The sequence below is a fragment of the Anarhichas minor genome, unplaced genomic scaffold (genome assembly GCF_050575085.1).
Source record: "Anarhichas minor isolate MPS153535 unplaced genomic scaffold, ASM5057508v1 ptg000003l, whole genome shotgun sequence".
In the NCBI taxonomy this organism is placed as follows: Eukaryota; Metazoa; Chordata; class Actinopteri; order Perciformes; family Anarhichadidae; genus Anarhichas; species Anarhichas minor.
Genome location: NW_027466449.1, coordinates 2,412,436 through 2,431,442, shown reverse-complemented (window position 1 = coordinate 2,431,442; position 19,007 = coordinate 2,412,436). Strand labels below are relative to the sequence as shown.

The 19,007-nt window shown below is 43.2% G+C and overlaps 1 protein-coding gene across 1 annotated transcript in view; it reads right to left on the bottom strand.

Moving 5' to 3' along the window:
- Nucleotides 1–15,999, bottom strand: part of sema3h (sema domain, immunoglobulin domain (Ig), short basic domain, secreted, (semaphorin) 3H) — a 114,074-nt gene extending 98,075 nt beyond the window's left edge. Inside the window, exon 1 of the mRNA XM_076090669.1 lies at nucleotides 15,900–15,999. Within this exon, the coding sequence (XP_075946784.1) occupies nucleotides 15,900–15,999 (100 nt within the window). The remainder of the gene's footprint in view (nucleotides 1–15,899) is intronic.
- Nucleotides 16,000–19,007: the final 3,008 nt, after the last annotated feature.

Below are 19,007 nucleotides of genomic sequence, written 5' to 3'. Positions count from 1 at the left end.
TCTTTGCTGACACATCGCTGTGGTTGCCCCTTATTCTATAAATAAGCCGCACAGCCTTTCCTCTCCAAACACATGGCAATTATCTTAACTACGGCTGACTCAAGCAGATGTGGGATCTAACAAAAAAAAGTAATGAATGACTCGCAATACCTTCAACACTCTGCTGTATCCGTTCTTTATAAGCTACACGTCATGTTAGTTGGCATGTGGATTGCATATAAAACAGAAAATGGCTTGAGAAGAGTGAAGAAAAGATGAAGAGACTTAAAGATGAATGAAGAGTGTTGAGGAGTGAACACCGAGAGGAAGAAAAAGAGAGATTGGCGGACGTGGGGAGAAGTGGGACACTGTTAAAGTGCCGGAGATCAATCCAAAAGACTGAGAAATAAATGAGACGAGACTGCTGAGAAGAACCGTGAAATGATGACAGACCGGATATGAAATACAAAGAAAGATGAAGAGACAGGAAGAGACAGACGGTAAATTCACTGTGAACATACTTGTATCAGTTTGTTCAAATTAATACTCAAGAACAAGACCATTCAAACTCTGGTGGTACCAAATAACCACACTGCTGGGAAGGCCGGTATCTCTCCTCTTCTGAGATTAACTGTACCATAACCTAAAAGATGAGTCTGTTAAAAGGTCTAAATAGTACCAGCATCCTGCAGGTCAAACAGTGCCGGTTGATTAACAGGTATCTTAAGCTATAACACTCTGGCCATGCAGGTGCTGCTTGTTCACTTCATTTCAGCTTCACACAGTCCCACAAATGTGGGTTTTCTCTCTTCAGTAACTAAAGATGCCACCAAGTGGTTCAGACATGTCTTCAGAAACCCCTGTGTAAAGTCACAGCAGGTGCTACAATCATGTATTACAGCCTGAGGTCGTTTCCTCGTGGGCTTGATATGGTATGAGCGCCAGACAAAGAGAATGTGGAAAAGTCCATCATGCTTTGCTAAATTCACAGGAAATTGAATCTGATTTCTTTGAACCCGATCCAAATTCATCAAAATGCCGAACATGGTGGGATGACAAGTTTCCACAACTCTGCCCAATTAACAAGCTGCATGCTGGGAGCCCATGTGACCTTTGTTTACAGTTCATATCTGGCATTTAATTATGGGATCTGAACAGAACCGAATATTACAAGTCGGCTTTTCTTTTGGACGCAAGAAAACTTTGTTGAATAATTGCATTTAATTATATATTATATAACACTTTTCATCTGTATTTTTCACTGTGCACACAAAGCACACAGTAATTGTGAGAGGGGGAAATAGGGAGGAGGAGGAGGAGGAGGAGGGAGACAGGATGGGGAAAAATGACATGGCAATGTGACAACAAGATGAAAATAGTCTGATGGGTGAAGACAGCTGCGAGATGAGAATAGGCAAAATGTCAAAACATGACACGATGACAGACAGATGAGGAGTAAAAGGGAAAGGGGGAGGAGGAGAGCAAAAGAGTGAAATAAATCTTGATGGAAGAAAAAATTAATAGATATTGATGGACGAGGATGAGGATGAGCAGGAAGGGGAGGAATGGGAAGAGACAGGTGGAGATTTGGCAGGAAAGGTCGATGAGGGTAGAAGACGGAGCTCCTGGAAAAACCCATGTTGAGATGACAGGGCTGGGGGGAGGATGGGCATTTGGGTGGATTGAGGAGGAAATGGAACCAAGGGAGAAAGGAGGATGAAGGGGAAGAGTAGCAGAGAGAGTGAGGAGAAATTGTAGTGTAATAACAGAGTGAAGAACGATGGATGGACAGGTGGATTGAAGAGGAGGAGGAGGAGGAGGAGAGGGATGAGAGAACAGATAAAAAAAAGAGGCAAAAGTGAGAGGGAAAATAATATGATGACAGGGTGAGAAATGATGATTGGATGGATGACGGGTGAGGGAAGCAGCGGGGGAAGACAGAGCGGCTGTGGGAGAAGAGAGGAGTAGAAAAATAATGTCAGAGAAGAAAAGAAAATTGAAAGGCAGAGACATCAGGATGAAGAGGAGGAGGAAGAAAGACAGGCCAGGTGCTGGAGACTGAGAGGAACCACAACATGCTGACAGTCGAAAAACACAAGAGATGGATGAGCAGAAAGGAAATGAGGAGAGAAAAAAAAGAAAGAGAGGAAGGCATGACTCGATGGAAATGAAGTGATAATCTGAAACAGGTAACAGTCACAGGAGGAGAAGAAAGGTCTGCACACTAAAGGCACATAGAGACCTATACTTTAGCTCAGTGGGAAATCTCTGCTGATTGGGGTACTTTGTTACATATTCAGCAAACGGGCAGAGAGGTAAGTTGTTCAGCCTCACACTGATTTGGGCGTCATTAATCCCAGTGGGTGCATCCGCCACCAACATTTCCAATACATCTATAAAACCACGCAGTCGTTGCTGCCTTGAATTGTTTGTCTGCTCTTCGCTGCAGTGCACATGTAGCCTTTTGCTGCCGTATGTGCACTGTACTAACATCAGTGTCACACTGGTATCAGCATGGAACGGAAAACTTCTGATATTCCAAACTGACCTTTTCCACCACATTTTGACTTATCATAGCAGAAAAACCAGAGCTAGCTATTAGCATTAATGAGGCTCTGTTTGGTTTAGTAAGTGTCCAACAAACTGTTTTAATATTTGCATGACCAGCTGATGTGGTATTTACGACGACGACGCCCCCCCTCCCCTTATTTCTAAACATTATGTTGAAATGCAGAAAAATACAAATCAATCATTCCAACTTTGAAAACAGGCCATGTCCCCTTTGTTGTCAGTGGCCTCACAGTGTGTTCATGGGTTCCAGCTATTTGCATTCAAAGGCCATTTGGAGACGAGACGTTTCCGTCACCCTCTTCACAGGGAGTCTAACCCCGGTGGAATTCATGGCTTGCTCTGCCTACTAAAGCATCAGGCACTTCATCTGAATTACAGTCTGCGTGCTACAAGAGCAGCATGACCTCGCTTAATTCAATAAAAAAGGGAAAGGCTCAGCCTAACTGAATGTGAAACCACCTCTGCAGTGGAAACACCAGAGACATTCAGCGTCTGTTACCATCACGAGATGCTATTGGGTCAGACAGGCGGGAATCTGGTTTACATCCTCACTTTAGAGTGCCTTAAATCAGCATTATGGCAAAAAGGACGACACTCAGATGAAGAGAAGAGGGAACTGAGAGTGGCTTTGTAAACACACACACATACATACACACACACACACACACACACACACACACAACCCAATCTCACAACTTCTTCATCCTGCACACGCCATCACACATAAACAGAATTTTTGGAATCTTTGTCTGCTGTCTTGACCTCACAACGATGAATGACCCTTATTCAGAAATGAAAACACACATTCCTTTCTCCATCACGCACACACACACACACACACACACACACACACACACACCCCTGACTGAGTCGAGAAGCACCAGCTGCACCCACCCCACCCTTACTCTTGGGACAGTTGCCTTGGAAACAGCAACCATGCCGACATAATTTGTAAGGGGGTGTGTGTGTGTGTGTCGAGAGGTGCCTCTTGGCCTTGCCCCCCCACCCCCCCCACACACACACACACACCTCACATGTCTTTCACACAAACAGATGAATGATTTGGCCCACGCCGCTCAGCAACACTTTGGCTAAATCACAGACTTTGGAATAATGGAGTGTTTTTCTAAGACATCAAGGCTATTTAGTTAATGGGAGGGGCCACACACACACACACACACACACACACACACACAACACACATACTAATTCATTCATTCACCATCAATCACACACATTTCCAGATATTTCAGGATACAAAGAGCACAATCTGTGCCCCGCAGCCTGGCTTTCTATCAATTCCAACATTCAACAGGATATTACCGCACACACCTGCCAAGACTGAACTAAACCTTCGTACATTCATTACCAAACACGGTCAATGCAGGTCAACCAATTCACGTCACCGTCTACACTAACCTCTGAATGAATGCTTTTATAAGTTCCAGCGAAAGTGAGAGTGAAATTGTCAGCAGTCGTCCGTGTCGATTTTTCTGATGATTTCTTCGACCGAGCAGTAATCTGTTCTCCAGCTCTGCTGCCTTTGTAGAAAATCTGAATTAAAATAGATTTTTTTTCTTCTAACTGCCTCTCAGCTCCCAAATGCCTTCAAATTGCATTGAAAGCTGGAAGAACAATCTGATATCACAATAGCCAGTTGTCATGTGGCGCAGAGAGGAGAACATAAGGCAAAGAATATTGAGAAAGATATCAGAAGCCACCTTATAGTGCCGGAAAAGGTGGTTTGAATTAACAATAAATGAATCTATGAAGAGGCTGGTTGATACTTGTTTACTTCTCTGTGCAATATTTCTTCAGAACAGATCGTTGTATCCTTCAAACTATCCTGTAGCTTGTCATTTTATTGATTCTGTTTATTGACTTTCATGTTCCTGCCAGTGTACAGATGTCCCTCTTGAAAGCAATTTGTGAAATCGCAAAATGTTGAGTTTTAACTTTCATCATTGTCGTTAGCTTAACTTGAGACTGTTTATAAAAGCTTTTTATGGTGGTAGTAGTTTGGTGGGTACTGGTTACTATGGGGCTCATTTCTAGCTCTGCACGGGAAGCGACATGGTTAAACAGTTTATTTTTGAATCACTGGAACCAGCGTGATCTGCAAGCACCAAGTAGCAAACACTTGTCTTTTGTCTAATGTTATCAAAAGTTCTACAGACTACAACTACAAGTTCTTTACTTTGATCCAAAGACCCAATGCCACTTAATTGACCTTATTCAGTCATATAAGAAAAAGATAAAAGATAAGATACAGAAATATAAATAAGTTACTATAATAGTGAAAAGAGACTTTCCTTGTTCTATGAAAGCATCATTCTGTGCACACATGCACAAACTTGCAGCACACACGCGCGCCTGCTGAGTGCAGCCATTCTTATCAGCACCAGGTTGACAGCGGGGTCAACGAGGGTCGTGACCTCTGATCCGAGCCAATTGGCCTCTGACTCCTGTCACTGGGAATCAAAGACGCAAAAGGTTGAGACGCAAAAAAACAGAAACGCTAAGACATAATCCTACTGGTGCGTCCACGCACACTAAAATATGTGTGTGCCTGAATGGTTCCTTCATAGTGGTGCAAGCTTCTGCCTCTCCATATTTGTGTGTGTGTGTGTGTGTGTGTGTGTGTGTCAGTGCTGGATATTTTTATCCATGGTGAACATTAGATTAAAGGCTGCTGGTCATGGGAGCTCTGATGGACGTCGATGTGATTAGAGCAAATGTGTGGCGTGTGATACAGCTAACAACATTCCTGCATTGCACTAGATATACAGACACACAGACACACACACACAGACACGCACACACAGACACACACGACAATGCATCTGTGTGCCCTCCTTCTCATGAACAAACACACCTGCGCACGAGCAAAAAGACTGCAAAAGACTTCATACAGCGTGCAGGTAAATACTCCTGAATGAAAAGAATAAAGCGTCTGTGTTGTGCTGATAAAAGTAAAAATTGTTCATAGTGTTTTTTTTTTAAATTAGGCTCTGTTTGCATCCTAAAACTTAAATTTACTACTTTTTATATTAAAGCTGCTTTAGGCAACTTTTTTTCACAGGGATACTTGTTAATAAGATGTATAAAAGGAAAAAGTCACAGCAAGTTTATCATTGTCTCAGATTAAGCCCAGATGAGGCAAATCAAGACTGTTTCAAATCAATGATCAGCACATGATCTCATTCACAACACACGAAGTGCAGTGCCAGTAAAGATTTCTGCGTGACCCTGTGTGTCCCTCTCTGAGCTCCACCTCAAAGTCTTTTTTCAGTGATGTCTGAGACGAAAGCTTGCTTGGGCATGACCAATTTTGAGCTTTAGTGTGACTGTCGAGGTGAGGCTGGCAGCCGAGGTGCAAGGACGTCACGGCGTCAGAAACAACAGAGGAAAGCAGTGAGACGGAGCTCTGCTAAGTATCCATTCAAAGTAGGACGCGGCACTGCTCCCCATGCTGGCATCGCACCACATCGGGGCTGAGACGACGACCTGCACACAGCTGGACAGGATGTTTGCTAACTTGGTTAGCACACAGGCAGTGCTGGATTCTTCCACACTTTATGAGCAATAACAAGTTTTAGGAAGGAAACTTTCCCAACTGAGTGCAGGACTTGCAACACATATCAAGTGTAATGAATAGCGCTGTAAGCCCTGCCGGGGTTTGCACTGGCACGGTGAAATATGACATAAGATACAAATGAAAGAAATGATGATGAAAAAATCAAGTCTGTCTTTCAATCGTTATCTCACTCATGGGAGTCCAACTTTGTTATTTTCCTGGTGTTTTAAAGCGAGTTCTCCTCGTTTTCAGATTCAGACGCACCACTTTTTCGCTGCGTACACACACACGAGCTGAACTTATCATCAATCTATCCAATTATTCCCACACCGCCGACACAGCGTCGTACATGTGAGCGTGTTAGTAAGCTACACATGTGTAGTTTTGTTTCTGTGTCGGTCTTTGTCCGTCTGTTCATCTGCTTGCCAAACCCCAGGGAACTTTAGCTGTCTGGTGCAACGTTCCCAGGGGGAGGACTTTGTTGGCTGCGCCACCAGAGGGGGGGGTGATGATGGTGGCGGGGGCGAGGAAACCGGGGGGCACATTTCCTGTGGAAATGGGGTTATCACTTCACCAATTACTGGTGCAATTACAGCGGGGGGCCTGCAGAAGCCTGGGAACAAAGCCTATAGGCACACAGATGGGCACTCATGTGGAGACATGCACAAGTATGTGCACACACACACAAAATCATTTCTAACACATGTCCACATACATACAGCAGTTATAAAATTCTGTCTTACGCCAAGATCACACTACATTTATGTCCCAGGTGTCTCATGGCTTGCAGTCTCTCGCAACTTTCATAATGTGCAAAGATGATCAGGCAAGAGAGACGAATTTAAAGACCCAGTAATGTAAAAAGCAAAAACTCTGACATGCCTGTCTGTCCGTTGTGAGGTGTCATAGATGCAGAATCAGTTGTCTTCCACAATGACACACGACACTGGATTAAATGACAACATGTCATGCCCAATGCTGAGGCCCCAAGTCTTCCGATCGGACCAGCATCAAGCTAACATCTTGTAATCTGTCAGAATCATCCGCTAATCCCTTTGGGTATCATGTTCTATATGCTGGGAAGCATTGTTCTATGGCTATGTATGTGTTACTACGGTAATGTAAATCAATTATTAATCATTCACATGCACACAAACTAACTATCTATTTGCTGCTTCTTCCTGTTTCACATGGACTCAAATCTTCTCAAATATTCAAACATATGTGCACACACACACACACACACACACACACACACACACACAGAGAGAAACATTATAGCCAAACACAGACGCAGTGCGTCTGGACTGTGTCAATGACAGACCAGACCGGCGTGGACAGCTTGACCTTTGACCTCAGTGCGTATGATTATTCATCATCATCAGACTGCTCGGCCTGGGTCGCCATTCTGCCGCACACACACTTCAGTCAAGAGTCGATTCACTGTTTGTTTTTTTATCTTTTTCATCCTTATTTATCTGAGAAAAGGTTCACTGAGAACTCTCATTGTTTTCTCTGCTTCTCACTCGCACAGCTACAACCGGTCTCGTGTGGGAGGCGCCCGATGCAGAACAACGCTGGTCGTTAAATGCTCATGCTGATATTCCGACGTGAACACAATATATATTCCTAATCATAATGGAAAAGACGAAGAGAAACGGCTGCAGATGATCCCAGTCAGCGTCTTGTCTCTTACCAGCAGACATGAAGCTAATCTTCCTCTAACCGTCATCAAGTAGAGTGGAGTGTTTTCATCTATACACATAATGCTCCTTAGGTAATGTCCGCACCCATCAGAGTTAAAAATCACTGCAGTCTCTAAATTGTCTGTGGCTGCTATCTCTTGGCTCAACATCAAAGCATGTCAGACATTCGGTATGCTTCGTGGACATTTGCTTTGGCAAATGGGCAATAATATTAATATCTCTACATCTTTAAAATGGGCGCCCATAAAAAAAAGACGTTGTCTTGTGAAGGTTATGGATACTGATGATGTCGACAGCTCGGAGGGTCAAATTTCTGACAATTCCCTACTTTAAAGCTCGGCCAGACGATAAAAAGCACTATCTGTCGCTGCACATCCTCTCTACTTTCTGATAAGTCCTGGTTCTATTTAAACAGGAAAAGGAAGTCTGACTTCAAACCTTTTGTGGCGCTTGTCTGATGTTTCCATCACTGGCAAAACAGACAGAAACCACAAGAATTTGATTCACAATTCTTGTGGTTCCTTTTTTTGTGTACGCAGCCATGGGAATGTTGGATCGCTCACACCAAGGGGTTAAAGATCAGATGTTTTGTGACTGTGTGCATGTAGCACTAAACTGAGGCTCGACCGGAGTCTGAAAGTTTCCGTTATCTGATACTGAATCGATCAAAGTCATTGCAGAAAAAGTGACAGCTTGAAATTTCCTTCAGGAATGAACCTCTGAGTATCCGCTGCGTGTCTGTCCCCCCCCCCCCCCCCTTTCATATCCTGCATCTCCAGCCTGCTCTAATCTACAGCTAATGAGGTAAACTGCTGGTTAGAGTTGGTCTCAGCACTATTAATCCCCTCTACTTCTGGCTTCAAGCTGGCCATCAAGCCAACTGTGTCATTGTGGATTAAATGTCAGCTAAAGTGAAAGGAATGCAGTGAGAAATATACACAAAGCTGAGAAGACGTCCAGAACTGGGCGACTTAAACTTTCTCCAGCTAATATAACTTAAATTATATATTTATTTTGCCTTAGCTCATAAAACAGTACGCAGCAAATGAGTTATAGGAGTAAAAGCAGTTCTCGTGTGTCTTGACTGTTATATGGGAAAGAAATGCTGACGCACAGTAAGAGCCCCAGAGGAGAGGTGAGAAACTCAGCTCCAGATTATTGACAACAGGGCAGATTGGAGCAAATTAATACTTAAGGGAAATAGAAGAAATGTGAAGCTTGTGGTTTTATTGCTTGATTACAGGGTTCAGACTAAAGATAGCCTCTGATATTAACACCAGAAACCTCTCAAGGGGAAATTTACAGTCCACTGTTGTCAGGCAGTGTTGTTGCCAAAACAAGAGTGTAATTAGACTCCTTTCACCGTCTCTGTCCAGAGGAGAAACCCCTCAAGCTCCAAGCCCCTGAATCAGGGTTTTTCATGTCTTGATGAGGGCCTAAAGTTTGGTTGCAAGAAGATTTTATCCAGCCCTCCAGATATTCTGGGAAATTAATTTCAAACAGCAAAGGAGGCTAAAGTATTTTCAAGCACCTTGATTACAGCTTCATATTTTAGCCAGATTAGTATTCAAACAAGCTGCTGAATAAAGTCTTCAAGAGAAGACGTCTGCCTCACTTGAGTGTTTTCTAAAGTGTGGGATGAGCAAGCAGCAACCGTTTGACTTCAGGAGTGACAAGCAATGCTGGCGCCACCATTGGGGACTTCCCTCCATTAAAATTAATAATAGAGAATAAAGCCTGATTCTGTGCCAGATAACCGTCCCAGTGAAATCCACATCTCAGCAACATCCCCAGCCCTGAGCCTGGAAAGCACTGGCCTAGATAGAAACAGATCTGAAAGAATAAATGAATAATCAAATATCTCTTGATTTTTAATACCTCTCTGAAGGCGTGATGAGGCTTTATTAGTGCATAGTGCGAAGAGAAAGGTACGGTTGGGGAAAGCGGATGAAGATGTACAACATACACCGAGAACCAGGTCTCACCTCTCAACTTGCAACCTCAACACTACAAAGGGGAGGTTTGTATTTTCCTGGGGAAAGAAAACCAGGCCAGAGGCATTTGTCTTTCTTGTTTCTCTCAGCTGGATCTTCAAAAACACACTACGACATATCTCAAGGTTGAGGAGTTTTGTGGTAAAGTTTAGCTAGCAAGCCAGGAGAGTAATAACGTCGTTAAAGTCAAAGGAATTCCACACCGAGCCGAAGAGTGAGTGGGAAGAGAAGGAAAGACTTTCAACAGACAATTTACAAGCAATGAGACATTAAGATCAGGTTGGTATTTTTGGACGTAGGCTTTTACAATTTCATTGAAACAACTGAAATGTTGTGTCTAAATACAACAAGCGAATACATATTCAATCCCCTTCACAGTGAAGGCGATTAAAGCCGCAACCACATTCATTTGAATCTGGTTCAGATGGGGTCCAACGGTGGCCAAATCAGCTGCTTGTTTGTCTCACAGACCACACAGATACACAACGTGCTTCTACAACAGACAAGTCGTCTGGGTTTGGTATGAAAGCAGCTATTTATGGCTCCCCTAAACAGTTTTGTTGCTTGGGGATGAATAGGCAACAGGCTTTATCCTTCATAAAGTCACAACATACAGATAGAAAGTATTTATATTCAAACTGTATTTGTGTAACACATCTTTTTACTCCGAGGACATCTAAATTTACAAACATGCACATGAGCAAACATGCATCTGGACACTGACGAGCTAATCTTACGTTTGGTAAAACCAAGCAATTTGCATGCTAATAGCATGAAATTGAAAAGGCTTCATTTGCATTTACATTAATAGTTGGGCATTTCTCCAGAAAGACACTGGGGGGGGGGGGGGGGGGGGGGGGGGGAACAGCGGGATAAGTTGAAGCCTGAATCACAACCATCACAAGTAATCAGCAGTGTGGAGGTCAACAGTCAAAGCCAATGTCTCCCACTCACAGCAAAGAAACTCATATGATACAATCTGAATATTCTCCAGTGACTGATTAACGTTGAATGTCTTTGGCAAGCCGATTCACTAAGTGAATGCTGAATGAATAAAACATGTCTTTCTGCATGTGGGGAGAATAGGCTCACATTGACTTAATAAAGCATCCAGACCTCCTCTGAGGCAGTTAGAGGAGCTTTATTCTGTGATTGTGACGATGAATCTTTATATTCCCATGTGACAGTTATGAGTTTGAAAGCAGCTGAGGGCTGAACTGTGACAGCAGTTTAAGTGTCTGTGTGCACGCGTCTCTGTATGCAAGTAAGTATAAGACCTCCATGAATGTGTTTGTGTTCATGTTTACCTACTTGCATTTCTGTGTCCGTGTGTAGACAAAACCATATCAATTGTTTTTTCTTGCTTTAATGTGATTGTGTTTGTTCAGGTACAGTACTGTGTGTGTGTGTGTGTGTGTGTGTGTGTGTGTGTGTGTGTGTGGTACAGAGATGGTATCTCTAACCATCCATCATGAAGAAAATCCCACCACCATCAACTTAATGACGGATAATGGATTTAGTGCAATCAAGTGTGTGTGTGTGTGTGTGTGTGTGTGTGTGTTAGCCCACTCTTGCATATGGACAACATGAAGTTTGAGTGAATAACTGGGATAATTTGGTCATTAAGAGAGAGATGGAGGTTTAGGAGGTAATCCGGCATTTAAGTATTTAAAGCTGCTTTTTTTCAAACGCATGAAGTTGGCCGGTCAGTCAGTGTGATTACACTTCACCAATCAGAAGAAATCTCTCAGACAGTGAAAGGACCTCTCTCTCTCTCTCTCTCTCTCTCTCTCTCTCTCTCTCTCTCTCTCTCTCTCTCTCTCTCTGTGTGTCAGACTAACAGCTCTGAATGTCTGGTTCTGAGATCAGTAGCATCTCCTTTATAACCCCTGTCCAGCCTTAAACTCACAATAGCTAAAAGGGAAAACCCTTTGACCTGTCAGAACCATGAATGAACTGTACTTAATATGAAATGTGAAGAAATCAGGGACATTAACAGTTAACAGATTAACCGTTAATCGACAATAAGAATCACCCTGACAGAGTAAGCCAGGCAGACACAGTGACAAACCCTGCAGCTAGACTAATTGATGGTGGAGACTTACTGGGAAAGTGGCTGCATGTGTCTCCAAAAAAACAATGCACGCAACATCGTGGCTGCTAACTCTCCCGGACGGGTGAACCGTTTACTGTGGATTGTGGGTTTGCGCCCCATCCAGGGTGATTGACAGCAGCGTGCTGGGCCCTTAACCCAGAGGTCAATGGATCAAAACCCATCCTCTGCTATCTGTGCTTTAGGGAGGTTCAAAAGACTTTAACCTCTGTTTTACTGGCGACGATAACGCCGCAGGAAACAAAGGGGTGCTTGTATCACAGAGGAGCACAGAGGGAGAAATCCTTCTGAGACGCGACTAGAAGCAGGTCATTCATTTTGTAAGCGAGAGAAAAAGAAAAACTGCATTTCATGGAGGAATCTTCCAGCCTGCTCCACTGGTCAAAATGTCGGTAAAGTCTGAGTCCATGGATGTCGGGGTTGACCCTGAAGGACTAGAGATCTGCAGTGGAGTTTCATTTGTAAAAGTGAACCTGTTTGGATCATCATCAGCAACACTGACATACACGACGCAACACCCCGAGGCAACCAGCTGTGGTACCATCTTGATACAAATCTGAAAGGTCACGACTGTAATCATAAAACCATCCTCTCCTAACAGTGTTTTAATGTCTGTTTCTGGCCCCAAGTCTTTACTCCCCTTCCAATGTGTAGCAATGGGATGCAAAGAGGGCCATTTTGCGCTCCAAAATAGACAATAGATTCCGACACATCATTGCATGTCAATCCACACTGTCGATGTCAGTAAACAGTCAGTGGTGCAGACAAAGACCTCTGAGCACTAGAGCATTGTTGTTTCACTACCTCACCGCTCTGCTTTGCTTCGTCATATGTTTTCCCTGCTGTCTATGTTCATGTCTGGGTCAAAAGTGGTGCTACAGAAAAGTAGAAGTAACCCGAAGGTTCCCTTTTCTGTGCGTTGCATCCTAGACATTAGCACCACAATCTATAAAAGATAGAAAGCAAATATAGTCTGCTTGCTGACATCTTACAAAGAGAGTATATTGTATGTACAGAGTTTTGTATTTTTGAGTAAATGCAGTTCGTACTTCAAGCAGCTTCAGTCTAACATTTCAAGGTTGCATAAAGAGTGTACCGCTGCTGGCAGGTGAAGCCTGCTTTACTGAGTTGAAGAGGTTTCTCAGCCAGTAGAGGAAAATAAAATGTGACAATCAGCTAAATTGTTTTTGCTCAAATGATTTTGAGTGCACTGCAGACTTTTCCTCCAACGTCATGCATTACACAACGGTCACACTCCTTTACAGAATGTTTGCTGGAGAGGGAAACAGCACTACTACAGTTTTTTGCCAGATTAACACCTTTGTTTGCGAAATAACCGGTAATTTCTTATATTCTATATTTCATATAATTTGTCTTACTTTGTATATTTCACGTGTATTATCAGGTTTATTGATTTACTGACCTCTAACTGCACATAATCCATTAGTAGATTGTTTTACTTCTTTTATCATCTTCTGTAGCTGTTCTCTGCTTGTATTACGGTTTCTCACTTTACTCCATGATAAATTTGCTTTTGTAAAAGATTTTACAGTGGTGGTCTGCTATGACTTCAACAGATGAAGGAAAATCCAAATGTTCAGTATCTCTAAACTGCCAAACAACATCAGTCGTCAAAGTGTTTAAGTGAGGCTCAAATCCTTCTCTAATTGCAGCGATTCCCTGACAAAAAAAAATCTCCTCCCTCTGTCTGAGAAAACCCTCCGTGGTGATGGGAAGGGAAATGACCACAGCATGGAGCTCCCACAGAGAGAGACAAAGAGCACACACACTCAACACACACACACACACACACACAGGCATAATGGTGAAAGTCCATACACACATCACATATTTCTTTTTGTTCTCCTCCCAAAGATGAACATACTGGCCACTGTAGCTATAAAAACACACACAGTCCAAACAACAACCATCTCTTGTTCAAAGTTATGAGCAGAAACACAACAGACCCACCAAGACTGAGGTGGACAGAGATCCTGCAACTAAAACAGCTCTATTTCAGCACACACACACACACACACACACACACACACACACACACACTCAAGCTCATATCCTCAACGTGACTACGACGAGTGATAACGACACACATGCATCAACACACACACACATTCTCAAGGACATACAGACACATAGTTCATGTATGCTCACAAAGACACACACACACACACACACAAAGCAGCTACTTCAGCAGCTCTTCACATTTCCACATTCAGCTTTCATTAGAGCTAAATTCCCACCTGGGAGAATCCAACAAGGTTTCCCTTTCCCCTCCCTCTCTGTACTTTCTAGGTCACGATTGGTCGACTTCAGCCTTATCACATCTACTTCACAGACCCTTTGTGTTTTGGCTTATGTAAGAATGTGTAATCAGTCGGTTTCTAATGGCATGGTGTCTCTAGTAAGCATGAGTTTATCTGACCGTGACTAAAGGCCTGGATACCTCAGAGAAGTTCTGGATTTGAAGGTGATTCCCTGTGAATATGGCCGAGAGGGAAAAAGATCAGACCACAAATCTCGTTTCAATTACAATATGCAGATTTTTGCTTTTTCATTACTTTTGACCGTCACATTTGTTACACCCAAACAACAAAACACCCAACATGGCTCAACATGTTAAGCCTTATCTTGTTTGGAGGAGGACACTGATGCATCAAATGGATCCTTCTATTCTCCAGTGATTCAAACCCCACCGCTGCCTCCACAAGGTTAACAAGCGAGAGACTGCGCTCCTGTTCAACACTGGCGCGTTGACGCAGCATTACAACATTGTTAATGCAACGTGCGGCACAGCGACAACTAACAAGTGCATGAAGAAGAAGACTGAGGAACGGAGAAAAGGGAGGTCAGAATACCAAACACACAATTGAGTTCTCCACCACAGTATTTGATAAATAGCTGAAATTACACATTTAGTAACAATAAATGATGGCCTTTCCTTTCCCATTTTTATAGAAGTCCTGTTGTGTCTTTTCCAGAAACCTTTGCATGGATCTCACTGTGGTGGACGGATCGGCCTGGGGCCAAAAAATAATTAATTTGGTGGGGAACTGGGACTCAAGCCATCAGATAATTATGTCTTTGTTAGCCATAACTGAGACTAACAGACATGGACACTTGATTTCACATTCGGGGGGGGGGGGGGGGGGGGTTCGTCCTGTCACGAATAACAGGGATGATGAGTCTTTGGGTGTGAAGCTTAATTGTTGAATTAAAAAGAAATGTGGAAATTTGGGAGAGAAAACACAGGTGGATGGTAAAACTATACTCCAAACTGTCCTTTGCAAACATCTACTACGGATTAAACAGACTTCACCGTTCACCTTTGACCCACTCTACTTTCTGTAACGGTGTTCGCACACAGTTTTCCAGTGTATTCAGAGAATATCAGCAACTTTTCACTTCAGCTTTACTTACAAATAAAGTGGCAAAGACACAGTATTAACTTTACAACCGTCGGACTTTGTTGTAGCGATGTCAAACATATGAAAATCATGCTGAATATGTCATTTAGGGAACTTTCTAACATCACAAGTGTGATGGAGAGGCAAAATAAGCACTTAAATGATGTCACTTTTGAACAGAACTCATGGTGAGAGGAGAAATGGAGGTTGGGCGGGGGCTAAAAACAAGGCTGTCACAGCCAAGTTTGAGGAAGATGAGGTGATTACAGAGATGGAGGAAGTGAGACAGTGGGGGGGAAAGGAACAAAACGGGGAGAGGGACGAGGTGTAATTTGTGCTCCACATATCGCATAACAGTGCATGGGCAGTGACAGAACAGGAATGAAAGAAAAGTGAAAGACGAGAAGAGCTGCGTGATTCCCGTCACCTGCATGAGTGTGTGTCTGTGTGTCTGTGTGTGTGTGGAGAATGACAGCGCAACAGATGTATTAGACAGTAAGAGCAAAGAAAGACCACTCAAAACAAAAAGCCTCTTACCGGAGTGTGTGAACTGCAGTCTTGGTTGAGATGCTCTCCATGCCCCCGTTAAGGTAGCCCCAAGGTGGGCGAGCAGGACCGCAGTCACCGGCCAATACATCCTCCTCACACACACACACACAGTCCAAGCCCAATCGTACACAATTCAGGCAACTACAGTAACAGGTGCCCGACGCAGTGTTGGTCAAAATCTCAGTGTTGCATTCAGGTGAAGTGCTGAATCCCAACACACACTCTCACACACTCTCTCACACACACACACACACACTAGGTACACACACACACTCTTAGTCCAAAGTGCTGCACCGGTAAGAAGCAAAAGTCCGAGTTGCAAAGATACTGAATCCAAACAGTCTTGTGTCTTGAGGCAGGCTTCAATAAGTCCCGATCTGGAAAGAAATTCACTTCTCCTAAAACCAGCACTCACACACTTTACCATCCATGTGTGTGTGTGTGTGTGTGTGTGTGCTTCAGAGATGGACGGGAAAATGTATTCCAAGAAAAAAGTAAGTCGTCTCTCCGCTGCCTCCTCGCAGCTTGACAGCTCTCTTCTGTTCTATCTCTCGTCCCAGCTCCTCTCTGCATGTGACTGCTCTCTCTCTCTCTCTCTCTCTTACTCTCTCTCTCTCTCTTACTCTCTCTCTTACTCTCTCTCTCTCTCTCTCTCTTACTCTCTCTCTCTCTCTCTCTTACTCTCTCTCTTACTCTCTCTCTTACTCTCTTACGCTCTCTCTCTTTCTGGAAGGCGGAGGGAGCAAGATCCCAGATCATTGTGGCCACCCTGCACACACACACACACACACATGGATGCAGGCACGCACGCCTATTCATTCCTCCGGGAAAATCTAGTTAAAGTGGAAATGAGAGAGACAAATCAGCTTTCATCTTTATTCCCATTTTTCTTTCTCTCACTTTCTCAGTCCCTCACTTCCTCTCTTTCACTCCTTTTCCCTTTGCACCTACTCGCTCACTTACTCTTTTTCTTCCCCCTACATTCTTTCATTACAATGTATAACACGTATAACACCAGTGATCTCCGAGCTTTACAGAAGACACACAAACAACGAAATAAACAAAGTGAATTTCGGCAATGTTTGATTTGTTGGGAAGAATAACAATGAGAGAAAAGTAAACAAACAAATGTAAAGAAAGCCAGGGAGATTTATAATTAGGGCTCAAGCCATGAAGTGCATTACAAGTAATGTGTGAGATCAGTTCCAAAACAAATCTTCTCCTTCACTTCTTCAGTGCCTCCGCCTCTTTCCTCTTTCTCGTTATTTTCCCGGCTTCCACTCTCAACCCAAATGCAATCATTAGAGCTTGTGCCTTGGTTCTTGCTGTGTTATTTTCATTAGACAGCTGCTCACTGGGGTACGACAGCGCAGGCTGAATCTTTCACCAGCTTCAGGTTCAATAACAGGCTAACCGAGACAATTTATTCATTCTCTGGGATAAATAATGAATTTAGGTTGCGGCAAACTAACAAGTATACACTCTCTCCAAGGATTTCTGATTCCTAAATGATTCACGCTCCAGACTTGTTTGCTATTGTACATCATATATAATGAGGAGAGATTTTTTTTCTTTTTCAAGTTTCACGCAGCAGTTTAATTATATGATTAGAAGTTCTGTAACCTGGTGTTTACACATCCTCACACAGCTTTTAATTGGATGAGGGCAAATCTGATCAAACCGCTTGTTCGTGAAGTTATCCAATTATTTAACAGAAGAAGAAGAAGAAGAAGAAGAAGTTGCCTCTTGTGTTATACAGACTGACTCCAGTGATGGCACTGTGCCCTGCTGGAGGGGCCCTGAGCCAGATGCTAACGAAGATTAACAGTAAATGTTTCTGTCGCTCATATAATCGGACAAAGTGATGCTCTGTAGCTCAACACAACTGCATCATTCCCTAAATCCCTACGGACAAAATGAACAACACATCCATATATATTATCATCATCATTAGTAGTAACATTGTTTTTTACTGCTTACCTCTCATGGAGGGGGTGCTTCTATTGTGGCCATCATCCTGATCTCAGGATCGACTGTCAATCAAATGGTGCAGACAGTACTGTGACATTGTTCACTTTTATTTTCAGTTGATGACATCCCTGTATGTGACAAGAAGACAAACAGGGAACATACAATTGTGTTTATTCAATTGGTGTTAATGCAGTTAGAAAAATGGACATTTAAGGTATTCTGATGCAGATTACTCTGAGACGTTACTCTGAGGATGTGCTGCCCTTTCCCGTCAAAGATCCACAAAATACAGTGTGAGAGACTGAGAAATCTTCAAATTATTTAATGTTCAAGTTTGCCTTTCTGTTGAAATTCCACAAATTTGAAAAACTGGGCGAGTAAAGTCCAAAGGTTAAAAGTGTAAAAGTTAAGTTTGACATTTCGCAATAACACTACTGCAATAGCTAAACAGGAAACTGTGGACGCACCGGTCATCACTTGAACACGTGAGTGAAGGAGTCACAATCCACTGACTCTTGCTCCATGTTTTATAGTCTCATGGTTTCTAGCAACAAGAGACTTCAGTAGTGGATCTCATACAGCTCGCCTTAAGGCCTGTCAGCCATTTAGAGCCAAACAGAAAGAGAACTAGATGCAGATCATTCTCTGTGGCGGTTGGATCTATGGGCAACAAAACAAAAGGGGGCTCCTGTTGCTGAAGTCGCCAGTGCATCACATCTGAGGAGAACAGATTGAAAAGACTCGTAATGGTCACTTTCACCTTCCTCACTTTAAGCTCCCCGACATGAAACAGACTCACGAGGACCTCCTAAACTCTCGGGTCATGGAGACGGGACAATTACAAGCTCTTCATCAATCTCACCTGATCAGTGAGCATGTTAATCACAACGAATGGCCTCCCAGCTAAACAAAAAGCTTCTGATTTCTCTCTGACAAGGGACGTCAATTAGTGAATTAGCGAATGAGCTCTGGATCATTACTGGCCTCAGATCTCACCGCTGCCATTCTCCACAAACCACATAGACACTCACACACACACACACGTCCATTAACTCATGCGCATTCCCTGTGTTTCGTGGGTTGAGTGAGAATGCATCATTTTAATGAGATCTCTTTATCATCGTG